General features: G+C 42.0%; 1 protein-coding gene across 12 annotated transcripts in view; it reads left to right on the forward strand.

Moving 5' to 3' along the window:
• KIF1B (kinesin family member 1B) overlaps window positions 1–14799 on the forward strand; it is a 168322-nt gene that overhangs the window by 121710 nt on the left and 31813 nt on the right. For all 12 annotated transcript variants that reach the window (XM_021095324.1, XM_021095318.1, XM_021095315.1 and 9 more), the window contains 7 exons: window positions 6174–6292; window positions 7663–7748; window positions 8257–8386; window positions 8561–8723; window positions 11490–11580; window positions 13710–13828; window positions 14527–14582. In XM_021095324.1, the coding sequence (XP_020950983.1) occupies window positions 6174–6292; window positions 7663–7748; window positions 8257–8386; window positions 8561–8723; window positions 11490–11580; window positions 13710–13828; window positions 14527–14582 (764 nt within the window). The remainder of the gene's footprint in view (window positions 1–6173; window positions 6293–7662; window positions 7749–8256; window positions 8387–8560; window positions 8724–11489; window positions 11581–13709; window positions 13829–14526; window positions 14583–14799) is intronic.

Consider the following 14799-nt stretch of genomic DNA (forward strand, 5'->3'; position numbering starts at 1 on the left):
GCGTGTGTGATGGGAAGAGCACTGACCCGACTTAGGACCAGCAGCTTAAACCGTGGCCTGCTGGGTTATCAGTCTAAAATGAAGAGTTAGGTTGGGGAAAGGAAAAAAAAAAAAAAAAAAGAGCCTAGAGATCTCATCTCTCAGATTCTGTCATCCCCAAAATGAATATCCGGGTTCAGAGGCATTTGTGTTTTTAGTCAGTTGTATGAGAAACTTAAGTCAGAATCGCACTTAATTTGGAAATTGACCAACTTAAGATACATGTATTATTTTCTCTTATTTTAATTGTATCAGATTTCAGTGTAGATATAAGGCAATCAAGTCTATTTTGATTTTCAGATATTTGTGGAGCTGTGGTTCAGGAATTGACCCTTCCTTTTCTTTGGGTCCCAGGATCTTAAACTGACTTTTCTCTGCAAGAAAAGTATTAGGGGAGGAGGTGAAATCCTAGCCATCAGTAGAGGGAGGGATCGCTCTTTATTTTCACCCTTGACTGCATTTCTTATCTACAAACAATTTATAATAAAGTCACATCACCCAGTTATGTACTGGTCATTCTCTGTGTAAGAGGAATAACTTGTATTGACACATGATTGCAAATATAATTCACTTACAAAATTGTCCATTTTTTTGTGAAATTCCATTTGTAGATTTTGATTCATGGCCTTGTCTGCCTCTGGTGATTTTTTTTTAATATGACAATTAAAAGAGCTTGTCCCTTTAGCTGTTCTCTTATGGCATGCTGGGATGTTATAAATCATCCATCATAATTTGGGATGAAATGTACAGTATTTAAGCTAGTCTTCTGGGTTAAAAGTGTCCTGGTTATTCTGTGACCTATGTACCTGAACTGACATTTTCTGTAACTACACTCATCATCCTGCTGATTTTTATTATCCTTATGTTGACAGAATTTGTTTCCCTTTCTATGTAACTTCACAGAACTTTATGCTAATATATCCTCTACATCTTCCCCTCTCTCATCCCTGTTCTCCTTCAGTCTGCTAGGTCAAGGTACAAGAACTCTCAAGGATGAAGAGTGATTATCAAAATTCCAGTTTAATGAACTTCAGAAGGGAACATTGTCACAGCCCAAAGCATTGATTTGGGGCTAAAGTCTGTGTTCTGATAGTAGGACAGGGAGCTTCTAGTGACTGTGCATTGTGTAGTCACAGTGCTGGTGCCCACACCACCGCCATTGAATTATAGAAGGAGGTTTACAGGAATACTTGCTGTTCTTCCACTTTTGGAGTAGCCATTGCCATAGACAGAAAGGAAAAAACTCATCTTCAGCTTGTGTGCAAACGTTTTGTTTTAATTAAAAACAGGGCTTCTTTTTTTTGAATAGCTATTTTTAAGTGTAAGAATAAATTTACAATTTAAATATAATTAGAAATCTAAACATGTTCTATATAGTTAATATCCACCATGAGTATGGCTTTGAAAAATCAACGTAATATAAGGTTGAATGGCTTTGCTTCTCTACCTCTGGTTTAACCCATTTTTTTCCTGGAAAATCTTCCACTTAAATTAGAGGACAAATCATTTCCCATTCACTTATGTACCTAGATGTTCAGTCACTCACCAGATATTTATTGAGTGTATTTATTCAATAAATGTGCCAGGCCCACTACAGACAATGGGAAGCAAAACCAGATATGGTTCCTACCCTCATGGGTTTGCAGTCTGGTAGGTGAGACAAAAAAGTCACTATTTTATTTTATTTTTTTTTTTTTTTTTTTTTGCTATTTTTTAGGGCCCCACCCATGGCACATGGAAGTTCCCAGGCTAGAGGTCGAATCAGAGCTGTAGCTGCCAGCCTATACCACAGCCACAGCAACACAGGATCCAAGTCGCATCTGCACCCTACACCACAGCTCACAGCAACGCTGTATCCTTAACCCACTGAGCAAGGCCAGGGATCGAACCTGCATCCTCATGGATCCTAGTCGGGTTCATTAACCACTGAGCCACAAAGGAAACTCCAACAGTCGCATAAGTAAATGTAAATCATAGCAGTGATGGAATTGTGTGTTAGTGAGATCATGAAACACTGGGGGGGGGAACCTGTCATGAGAGAGTGGTGTTTGAAATAAGAGCTGAGGGCATGAAAGCAAAGGCATGAGGTGGGTAGTAGAGTTCAGGGAGGACAGCAGATGGGACGAGCACGTGCGGTGGCTCTTTAAGGTCCTTGGCATTGAAAGTGGGCACATCTGGCTGAAATGCCAATAAGAAATGAAGTGGTCGTGTGTGCTGCTGACTTTGGAAGTGAAAGTATCCATTTGGTTCCTCATGCCAAATTCATAGTCTTTAAACTCTCTCGCAGTATTTGATGTTTGAGAGTCCTGTTTGTAATCCTTTGTAGGCTTTTCATTTTTAAATTTTTGTACAGCATAGCTTTACCCTCTTTTTTGGCATTGCTCTCCCCCACCTTTGGAGCAGACTGAAAGGGAAGTAGACATCACTTGATCTAATTCAGTGTTCACTTGCAATTATTCCTTATCATGCTTTCATTCGTTTTTCATTTAAGCTTCTAAAGTTTTATTAACATTTGTTTTTCTGTGGTGTATTTTGTTTGTTTTGAGAATTGTTTTCATTCCTTTGAGTTGAAATCCCAAGAATCCACTCCATCTTCCTTTTCTTTGTTTTAAAGTAGATTCAGAGCAGGAAAGGTGCAGACATGCATACAGGCATACCTCGGAGATATTGCTCATTTGTTTCCAGACCACCATTAATAAAAGCAGATATCACCTGAAAGCCAGTCACACACTTTTTTTGTTAGCCAGTGCATGTAAAAGTTACGTTTACATTACATTATGGTGTATTAACTGTGCAGAGTATTATGTCTAAAAAAAACAATGTACAGAATTTTAAAATACTTTATTCTAGAAGAAATGTTAGCCATCATCTGAGCCTTTTCCTGGTAGATAGTGCTATTTCATAGCATTTTACCCACAATAGAACTTTCACAGCTGGAGTCAGCCCTCTTAAATCCTGCCACTGCTTTATCCACTACATTTATGTAATATTCTAAATGTTCCATTGTCATTTCAACAGTTTGCCAGTATCTTCACTGGGAGTAGATTCTGTCTCAAGAAACCACTTTCTTATTAGCCCATCCATAAGAAGCAACTCTTCACCATTAAAGTTTTATAAGAAGATTACAGCAATTCAGTTAACATCTTTAGGCTCCACTTCTAAGTCTTGTTCTCTTGTATGGCATCTAGAATGGTGAATCCTTTCCAGATCTGTCAGAGGGGTCACTATCTATGGCAGCTGTAGCCTTACAAAATGTATTTCCTCAATAATAAGACTTGAAAGTCAGAATTACTCCTTGACCCATGGGCTGCAGAATGAGTGTTGTGTTACCAGGCATGAAAACATTAATCTCCATTTTTTTTATTATGGTATATTTGATTTTAAAAAGAAACAAGCCCAGAACATTAATCTCCATCAGAGCTCTTGTTGACCAGCAGCAATATTTTGGAAGGCTTTTTTTTTTTTTTTTTTCTCCTGAGCAGTAGGTCTCAACAGTGGGCTTAAAGTAATTCCGTAAACCATGTTGTAAATAGATGTGGGGCCCTTTAGGCTTTGTTGTTTCACTGATAGAGCTGAGGCAGGCAGAATATATTTGTCTCATTCTTAAAGGCCCTAGGATTTTCAGAATGGTAAATGAGCATTGGCTTCAAGTCACCAGTTACATTAGCCCCTAAAAAGAGAGTCAGCCTGTCCTTTGTAGCTATAGGCATTGGCTTCTCTCTGGCTATGCATGTCTTGGGTGGCATCTTCCAACAGAAGGCTGTTTTGTTTTCCTTGAAAATCCGTTGTTTGGTGTAGCCACCTTCATCCATTATCTTAGCTGGGTCTTCTGGGTGCCTGGGTGCAACTCCTTTATCAGCACTTACTGTTTCCCCTTGCACTTTGATGTTATGGAGATGACTTCTTTCCTTAAACCTCATGGACTCAACCTCTGACAGCTCCACGCTTGTCCCCTCTAGTTTCCTCACCTCTCTTGGGCTTCCTAGAGTTGGCCAGAGTTAGGACCTTGCTCTGGATTAGGCTTTGGCTTAAGGAAATTTGATGGCTGGTTTGATCTTCTGTCCAGACCGCTAAAACTTTCTCTACATCAGCAGCAAGGCTTTTATGCTTTCTTATATCATTTGTGTGTTCACTGGAGCAGCGCTTTTTATTTCCGTCAAGAACTTTTCCTTTGCATTCACAACTTGGCTGACTATTTGGCACAAGAGGCCCAGCTTTTGGCCTGGCTCAGCTTTCAGCATGCCTTCCTCACTAAGCTTCATCATTTCTAGCTTTTGATTTCAGGTGAGAGACATAAGACTCTTCCTTTCATTTAAGCACTTAGGGGCTATTGTAGGGTTATTGACTGTCCTGATTTCAATATTGTTGTGTCTCAGGGAATAGGGAGGCCCAAGGAGAGGGAGCGGAATGGGAATGGCCTATTGGTGGAGCAGTCAGAACACGAAACATTTATCAATTAAGTTCACCGCCTTGTATGGGTGTGGTTTGTGGCACCTCACAGCAGTTACAACAGTAACATCAAGATCACAGATCACCATAAAAATATAAAAATAATGAAAAAGTTTGAATTATGAAAATTATCAAAATGTGACATAGAGACATAAAGTAAGCAAATGTTGGGGAAATGGCTCCCTACTAGAGATAAGGCTTCCACAAACTTCAACATGTTACAAATGCAGTGTCTGCAAAATGTGGGAAAGTAGATCACAATGAGACGAGGTCTGCCTGCCTGTATGTGTCGCGTTTAGTTATGTTTGGTTTCTTGATGCAAATGTTTACTCTTTGTCTTGTCTTGTGTTCAGAGATCAGCATATACCAAGTTGGAAGACAGGAGTAACAGTAGGAACTAGATTTTATTTCCCATCCACTAATTGGAATGAATACCCAAGCTTTGTGATCATTAGTTTAAAAAAAAAAATAGCTTATACAATAATGAAAGAAGAAAAAGAGAAATGTGATACAACTTTGCCAGTTCATTTGAAGTAGAACATATTAGGTCTTACTTTGTGTATATGCATTTCTGAATTAGGTCTAGGAGCAAAAGCAACCCTTTAAGGATCAGCTGTCTCCTTCTCCCTTAGCGTTTACCTTGATGCCCATCCAGAGTCTCCTGTAAGATCACTGACAAAGAAACTTCTGGCTCCATAGCCTTTCTACCCTTATGTGTCTGTCACCTTGCCAGAAGATTGTAGCTGTTTCTTAGGGTAAAAATAAAGACCCCCAATGTTGTGACTTGAAATCTGTTTTAGAGTTATTGTATTTCAGTCACATTTCTCTTTGTCACCTGATTTGTTTTATCTATTGGGAAAAGTGAAACAAAACCTTTATAATTAGTCCATTGAAAAATTAAACTCTTGGAGTTCTTATCGTGGCACAGAGGTTAATGAACCCAGCTAGTATCCATGAGGACATGGGTTCGGTCCCTGGCCTCATTCAGTGGGTTGAGGATCCAGCGTTGCTGTGAGCTATGGTGTAGGTCGCAGACGTGGCTCAGATCCTGGGTTGCTGTGGCTGTGGCGTAGGCCGGCAGCTGTAGGTGCAATTCAACCCCTAGCCTGGGAACTTCCATATGTTGTGGGTGCAGCCCTTAAAAAAAAAAAAAAAAAAAAAAAAGACTAAATAAATAAATAAATAAAATAAAACTCTTCAGGGAGTTTTTAATGGTCTAGTGGTTAGGAGCAAGATCTTTCACTGCTATGGCCCAGGTTCAATCCCTGGTCTGGGAACTGAGATCCCGCATCAAGTAGCTTACAGGCTGCAGTCTAAACAAATAAATAAACTCTTAAATGGGCTCCCTTTTCACCATCCTTAGCAGTATTCTTAAAGGAGTATATTGAAAGTCTACTTCCAATTGTTACTCTTCTACCTACCATGGTCATTTTTATAGGGAGTAATTTGGTGTAAGTTGGTCTTTTCAACTGCTTTGCTAAGCATTTGCATTTGCTTTTATATTATCTGTGCTGAAGAAGCTTCTGGAGGAAGTCTGAGAGTACAGACCTGAGAGGCAACTTTAGGACAGGGAGGGCCCAGAAGCCAGCTCACAGTTTCATGGAGATGTTCTTGGTAAATCTGAAAGCCACCTTCTCTGTCTGTGGGATGCTCACAGATGCGTGTCTCCTGGTTTCTCTCTCTAGGGCATTTGTGTACCTGAGCAACCTGCTGTACCCCGTGCCCCTGATTCACAGGGTGGCCATTGTCAGTGAGAAGGGCGAAGTGCGGGGATTTCTCCGTGTGGCTGTACAGGCCATTGCAGGTAGGTGACCCTCTTCGGAAATGAAAGCTGCAGATTCTTTGCCTAGAGATGAAGCAGGCCAATTCTGTGTGGGCCCTGTTTCAGTTACATGCTTCAAACTGCATTTGTCTGTCTTGAAGAAAGACTTTATTGCTTCCTTTCTAGCTGTTGTTCCCAAGTATCGTAAATGGATTGTTTGGTTCAGGCTACTGCTATTTTGGAATAATGGGGTAAAGAGGTTTCTTTTAACATGAAGAACACCTCTTGGATTAACTTTATAAAAGTCATTTGCATTTTAAATAATGTATCTTAGTTGTTTCTTGAGTAACAGGATTTTCAGACCTTTTCTTGCCTAATTTTCTGCTGGACATTTCTGTCCTTTCGCTGCTATTTTGTGATGTGTGGATCAAGGTGTTGATACTTTACACATTTCCACAATCCAGTCTACACTCTGAAGAAAGAATGCGAACATTCCCTGTAACTTTTCTAAATGCTATGCTATATTTAGTGACCTTTCAGCTTTTCCCCTGGAAATGTAGACGTAGTCACCAAAGTTGAGTTTAGAGAGTCCAGTCTAATATTTTCAAATATTTATTGAGCATTATTAAATATAATCTTTTTTTTTTTTTTGTCTTTTTGTCTTTTTGTTGTTGTTGTTGTTGTTGTTGCTATTTCTTGGGCCGCTCCCGCGGCATATGGAGGTTCCCAGGCTAGGGGTTGAATCGGAGCTGTAGCCACCGGCCTACACCAGAGCCACAGCAACGCGGGATCCGAGCCGCATCTGCGACCTACACCACAATTCATGGCAACGCCAGATCGTCAACCCACTGAGCAAGGGCAGGGATCGAACCCGCAACCTCATGGTTCCTAGTCGGCTTCGTTAACCACTGCGCCACAACGGGAACTCCCTATTAAATATAATCTTGACAAGTTAAAGGGGTCAGTCTTTCTAAGTATGGCATTTGGACAATAACAAGAATAAAAACTGGAGTTCCCGTTGTGGCTCAGCAGAAACGAATCTAACATCCATAAGGATGTGGGTTCAATCCCTGGCCCTGCTCAGTGGGTTAAGGATCCTGCGTTGCTGTGACTGTTGTGTAGGCCAGCAGCTGTAGCTCCGACTCAACCCCATTAACTAGTCTCATTTGAGCTAAAGAGATGGTAAGTTTACCTGAGTAGAGTTTGGAGTAGCCTATTTGATTTGGCTACTTTGGTCTCCTTTCTTCTCATGCAGAAGACTTGTCCTTTAGTGTCTCTTCCTGTATTAAAGTTGGGAAACCTAAGGCTCCAACACTTTCCTATTTATTTTGTAACCCAGTAAGAGTCATTCCCCCTCTGTTCTGTATATTGTCTCATTCCATTCTTGCTTTTTTTTTTTTTTTTCTACTTAGCGGATGAAGAAGCTCCTGATTATGGCTCTGGAATTCGACAGTCAGGAACAGCTAAAATATCTTTTGATAACGAGTACTTTAATCAGGTGAGAAACCTTCCAGGAAGAGGAAAACCGTATGGGAGGAGAGAGACGTAGACAGGTTTATAAGGAGGATGTTCAGCACTGGAGTGATTTTACCCAGAACTGAGAAGTCTAGGTTGTTTATAGACTGTGGGGCCTGCCTGGCAATTACAGAGGCAGGCGCAAAGGCCCAGCATCTGTATCGTATTCAACTGCCTTTTCTGAGGCAGCTCATAGTCCACATATTTTTTCAAGTCTCTATTTAATGGGCAAATTAACATAAGAAAACAGGAGGAATTCCCATGGTGGCTCAGCAGGTTATGAACCTGACATAGTATCTGTGAGGTTTTGGGTTCAGTCCCTGGCCTCACTCAGTGGGTTAAGGATCCAGCATTGCTGTGAGCTGCAGTGTAGATTGCAGATGTGGCTTGCCACAGGTATGGTCCTAAAAAGCAAAAAAAGAAAAGGTAAACTGGGGAAGACTATGTTGACGTACTCCTTTGTCATCTCCTTATCCCTGCCTTCTTTTCAGAGTGACTCTTCTTCGGTTGTAATGACTCGCTCTGGTCTATCCTTGGAGGAGCTGAGGATTGTGGAAGGACAGGGTCAGAGTTCTGAGATCATCACTCCTCCGGAAGAAATCAATCCCATGAGTGACTTGGGTGTGTCATCAGTTTACTGTGATTGGCAGTGTTTTCAAAGACGGGGAAAATGCTGACCATTGTCAAGGGAGGTCGTTGCTTTCATTGACTAGGAACGGAAAGATACTCTCTCCTCTTTGAAAGTTCTTTTGTGCTTTACTTAACCCATGTGTGTGTTCGTTTGACTCTCTTTAGATTTGAAATCAGGCACTTTGCTGGATGGTAAAATGGTCATGGAAGGATTTTCTGAAGAGATTGGCAACCACCTAAAACTGGGCAATGCCTTCACTTTCCGTGTAACAGTGCTACAGGCCAGTGGCATCCTCCCAGAGTATGCAGACATCTTCTGTCAGTTCAAGTAAGCCGTCCCTTGGCTCTGCCTCCCCGGCTGTCACCCCTTGTGCGCTTCAGAGTGCTTTTCCATTTGTGAGATAGAACCCTATCGAAAGATAAGCGACTACCAGTTGCTGCAGTGAAATGCCCTCTTCACTCAAGATGAGAGTAAAAACTGGAAACCTGCAGTGGAATAAATGAGTCCATTGTGGGGAAGGCTGTCCTGCTAGGAGGTTCTGTTGTGGACTTCCTCCTCTGCCAGGAGTATAGGATCTGATCCAGATAAGCCCATTATTAGTTTTTTAAATGCTCCTCATGCTGAAATGTCTTAGTAATGAACAAATCTGAAAGGCGTGAATTATCCAACCATCAGTTATGTCTATATAATACTTGGGAGAGGGTAAATCTAAGTCATTTAAAGAACAGCAAAATTCTGCAGCAACTGAAAAAAAGCTATTAACTGTATAGAGAAGATGTGATGGGTTTCATTTCTCATCTGCTTCTAAGCATTTTCTATCCTATAACCCTCTGGAATTCTTTGTTCTAGGTACTTTCCTACCAAGACCTCCAAAAACATTTTTTGGAAAATCTTAAGTTTTAATACCTCCAAACATCAATGTATCTTTTCAGTACTTGGAAAGGACCGCAGTACAAGAGAAGGGAGTCTAAGCCACCACATTCCAAGCCTACAGTTTGCCACTAGTGCCCCCAAAAGGCTGCTGTAGATTTCTGGATTCCTTTCCCTTCAGTATATGCCTTCGCCTTCCTAGGGGTCCTAATGCAGTTGATAAAGCATTAATTTTTATATAGATTTTAGGCAAGTCCTGAATTAAATATGATTATTACATAGTAAGCCACTAATATCATTTGCTTTAACTCATGATTGATGAAATATTATCCATCCAGTGTAAATTTTTCCCCATCTGTAACTGATGTATTTCATAGGAAAGACCTACCTGATTAACTGATATCTGAAATGGGAACAGTGATATGTTGACTTTTGTCCTAAAACCTCCTAAAGAGAGAGCAGTATCTCCACCTGTCATTAGCTCTGGGAGAAAGAGCATGTTGATTCATGTTGAAAGAAGACTCAGATTGTTCTGGGTTTTTTATAAACGTATCTGGCCTGCATCAGGAAAGCACAGCCATCGAGAATGTGAATGATCTCGTGTGTCACCAGTGTGGAAACCAGGATATGTGCCCCTATTCCAGGCAGAGCCGTGGGGGAATGTAGGTCAGCGAGCAGTTGATGCTCACAGGACCGACCTCCGGCAGATACACTGTATGCTCTGGAGAGGAGGAAATTGAAAGGGAAAAGGAATAAGAAGTAAGAGAAGGAGAAGGAGAGAGGTAAGGAGCAAATGAGAAGGAAGAAAATAGACAAGCAAACCCATAGTATGGCTGCTCCAGTGCCGCAGCCCCTTAGCACACTGGTGACTTACAGCTGACTCTTAAACAACTAGGAGTTAGGGCACTGACCCTCTGCACAGTAGCAACTCCGAGCACGTCTCCCAGGTTCCTCCATACGCAGTTCCTCATCTAAGGAGTCAACCAGCTGCAGATCGCGCAGTGCTCTAGTATTTACCATTGAAAAAAATCCTCATGTGGAAGTTCCCATTGTGGCTCAGCAGGTCACAAACCGGACTAGTATCCATGAGGTTGCGGTTCAATCCCTGGCCTGGCTCAGTGGATTAAGGATCCCGCATTGCCACAAGCTGTGGTATAGGTCACAGATGTGGCTCAGATCTTGCATGGTGTGGTGTTGGCTGGTAGCTGTAGCTCCAGTTTGACCCCTAGCCTGGGAACCTCCATATGCTGCTGGTGGGGGCCCTAAAAAGAAAAAGAAAAAAAATAGAGGGAGAGAGGGAAGAAGGAAGGAGAAAAGAAAAAGTAAAGTCCTCATGTAAGTGGATACACACTCTTCAAAGCTGTTTGTCCAAAGGTCAGCTGTAATTTGCAAGCCCAGGAGTTCATCATCCTGGCCTCTCTCTCTCTCTTATTGAGTACTCTCTTTTTTCCCTTCTTTCTTGTGGGAGTGTGGGATGTCCCTCTGGTGGGTATTTCTTTCTGTTGGTAAACTTTGACCTGAGTATTCTGTAACTCCCCACTTCTTTCTATTTCAGACTAATATTAGGATGGGAGAGAGAACAATAAAATTTCACTATTTGTGGAAAATAAATAAATGTAGCCCACTGACTCAATGAATATTTCAGGAGTAATTTCTATATTTCAAGCCCTATAGGAGACAGTCACTATCTTTTGAAGGCAGGCGTATAAATACATTATTACGAACAGTGATATCATTGCTATTTTGAAGAAAAATAGGTCCCTCATGCTGTGGGAACACAAAACTGTTTGGATGAGTCAGGGAAGGCTTCCTGGAAGAGGTGACTTTTGAGTCTGTTCTTAGCTGGTCTTAAACTCCCAGGCAGGCTTGCCATCCACAGAGATTAGAACTGCCTTACAGAAGCCTGACTCTTTCAGATCTCTTCCGTACAAAATGGTTTCACAATTTTTATTCTCAGTAAAAAACTTCTACAAAGGAACAGGAGTTCACTGAATTCATTCTTCATCCATTCACCTAACTAAGCGATAGAGTCTATTGATTTTTCAGTCATTTTTAAAATAAAATCTAAAATGCTGAGTGATATGGAAAATGGTCTCTACAAGGATAAATGACTTGGCTCAGTTAGAGACTCGCTGTAAGGAAGGTGCTTCTTCCCACAAGACCCAAGTCCATTCTGATGAAACCATTCAATGCAAAATCATTTGGGTTTTTGTTTCTGTTAAGCTTTCTGCATCGCCACGATGAAGCGTTCTCCACGGAACCCCTCAAAAACAACGGCAGAGGGAGTCCTCTCGGCTTTTACCACGTGCAGAATGTAAGTGACCTGGATGTTTTTGCCGCATGTAGTGTGTGTTTGTGGTACTTTGAAGCAGCTGCTGTGAGGCAGTCGTGTGTGGGCTCCCCTTGGCCTTCTCAGCCAAAGAAGGATGATAGTTTGGGCTGCCATGGAGGGGAGCTCGGTGAGGAGAGCAGACAACGAGGGAGCAGCCAGCATCCTCTGAGTTACAGGGGGGGCCCTGTGAGTGGTGTGGGGCCTGGTCTGCCAGTAAATTCTTTTGTCAGTTTGAGTGTAGTGAGTTGTTTTTAGTGTTTACTTCCTAGAAAAATAAGCATGTTTAATGAGTCTTGTTAAAACGAACATGCTGTTCTCTAAACCATAACATACATAGCATTGTTCAGTTGCAAATAATGTACAAACTATGAAATACCTTTAGTAGCTAAATTAAGATTCTGGGTCTGTTTTCCTTGCCGCAGATACCGTTGTTAATTCTTTAATGCCCTCACAACTCTCTCACGTGGAGTAAGAAAACAGGCCTCCTGTCTCTTCTAGAAAGGTTTACTCCATCTCTATTCAAAAGGCGTCATCCTCATCACAGTGACTGATGTCCACAGAGAGCTGATTGTGCTGTAGTCATTGTTATAGGTGCTTTTTTGTGTCCTAATTCCTTTAATCCTCACTTTTATGCCATTTGCTATCATAATCCCCATGTTAAGTTGGGGTAACTGAGGCACAGAGCAGTTAAAATCACTGACCAAGGTGCCAAAGCCAGAAGAAGCGGAGATGGGGTTTGAACCCAGGGAAGTATGGCCCAACATCCAGGAGCTTCACTGCTACAGGAGGCAGTCTCATTCTCTTACTAACCATAATCCACTCTCTAAAATTCGAGAAAAAGGGACAACTCCAGAAATGGAAAAAGCAAACACAAAACACACTCTTTTCTTTTTTATGTTTAAATGTATAAGCATGTACGTGTATGATAAATATTGATTAGCTACTGTGCACAAGGGCTTGTGCCTGATGCCACTAGGAATACACAGGTGAGTCACAGGGGATTTTGCTTCCGAAGGGCTTAGAGTTATGATAGGGGAAATGGAAAATGCATAAACATACAACAAATAAACAATAGTAGTACAAGGTATAGAGACATTAGAAAGGTATTCATTAGAGGCAGTGGAAGTAGAGAGAAGGGAAAGTTATTTCCATCAATGGAAAGGAACTTTAAGTTACTTTTCTTTGTTGCAGAGTGGACGGTTGGGTGGAGAAAGGAGGTAGGAGAACTTCCTGAAGGATATAGTGTAAATAAGAAAAGGTTTATGCTGTAGCACAGTGAGATCAGTGGTGTCTCTCAATTCCTGGCCCGACACAGTGGGTTAAAGGGTCCAGCATTGCCACACCTGCAGTGTAGGTTGCCACCACGGCTCAGATCTGATCCCTGGCCTGGGAACTATGTATGCCACATGATCAACAGTCACATTTTTCTTTCTTTCTTTCTTTTTTTCTTTTTTATAGGGCCACACCCGTGGCATATGAAGTTCCCAGGCCAGGGGTCTAATCAGAGCTACAGCTACTGACCTCCGCCACGTCCACAACAATGCCAGATCCGAGCCGCATCTGACCTCTGTGGCCGCTCACAGCAATGCCAAATGCTTAACCCACTGAGTGGGGCCACCCGAATATTCATGGATGCTAGTGAGGTTCGTTACTGCTGAGCCACAAGGGGAACTCCCAGTCATGTTTTTCTGAGTGTTCCTACTGTTTGAGCTGGGTCTTGAAGTACAGGGATGCCAGAGGTCTGGAGATATGTATGGGAAGGTGTCCTGGGCAGGGCTGCCCCCTGGGCCAGCCCTCAGGCCCAGCAGAGGAGCGAGCAGGCCAGGGGGCAGCAGGTGTGTCTGGTTGAGTCCACACATAAGCAGGCGAAGGGCAGTTAAGGGGCCAGAGGTCCGGTGGGGCAGGTGATGAAGGGTCTTGAATGCTTGGTAAAGTTACTATAGGATGAAAACTGGAGCAGAGCCTTTGTCTTCTGGTGTGAGAAGCCTGTGCAGTAAAACACGCAGCACATACTGGGTACTCAAAAGTGCTAAAGTGGTATTTGCAACAAAAATGTGTATTTTTCTATAATAAATCTTTCCCTAATGTAGCCTGGCTTTATTCCTTATTAGATTGCAGTGGAGGTTACAGAATCATTTGTGGAATATATCAAAACCAAGCCTATCGTGTTTGAAGTCTTTGGACATTATCAGCAGCACCCACTTCACCTGCAGGGACAAGAGCTTAACAGGTTTGGACCAAATGAACAAAGATTTTTTGTTGGTATTATTTCCGGTGTTGTTGTAAGTTGGCAGAAAGGAAGGACTCTTTTGAGGGATTAGAATAGCTAAATAACAGTTTTCCGTAGTACCCTAGGTCTCCTTTTTAGAAACATTACCATCTTTTTTCTAAGCCACTAGTCAGAAATTGTTGGCAAGCAAATTGAATTTGGCGACCTTGAATACCATCTTTTTGTAGGAAGAATATCCTATTCTATCCTGAATAGGATAGAAAGTTGAGGATATGGGGTTATAACCTGCAGACTGTGTATAATTGTTCCTAACTACCCAAAACCTGATGAATCATGAAGTCCCTGAGAAGCATGTGTCTCTAAGTGGAGACAACAGAGTTGGTGAGGAGAGCAATGTGGCAGCTTCGGGATGATGGCACAGTGTCAGTGTTAATGGAACTTTTTTCTTATTTATTAGCTATGACTCACAAGGGGACGACTTTTTTTTTCTCTTCTTACGGCCGCACCTGTGGCAACAAGGGGACATTTATTAGAATGAATGTCTTAGCCTCAGTTTTACTGTATGGGGTTATGTCTGCTATCTGATAATGTTCCAGATTGAAACTACAAGTGATCTGTTTCTAAAGGGCATTTAAACCTGCCATTAATCTCAGCACAGGACGCTTTTTCGTCTTGAGAACCTTTGTCTTCCTTTGCAGTCCACCCCAGCCGTCTCGACGATTCTTCCCTCCGCCCATGCCGCTGTCCAAGCCAGGTGAGTGCTAGCATGTTCTTTTTATGATGTCCATCTACTCAGTGGCATCTCAGATTAGAAACCATAATCAAATTCCTACTCCACTTCTACGTGTCCCTGCTCGTTCCTGGATCTAGCAGGAACTAGAATTCTTAGTTCCTGATGTAAAATAGTTCAGAACAGGGAATTCACTTATGGTGCAGTGGGTTAAGGCTCCTGCATAGTCACTGCAGAGGCT

Source organism: Sus scrofa, chromosome 6 (assembly GCF_000003025.6).
Source record: "Sus scrofa isolate TJ Tabasco breed Duroc chromosome 6, Sscrofa11.1, whole genome shotgun sequence".
NCBI lineage: Eukaryota > Metazoa > Chordata > Mammalia > Artiodactyla > Suidae > Sus > Sus scrofa.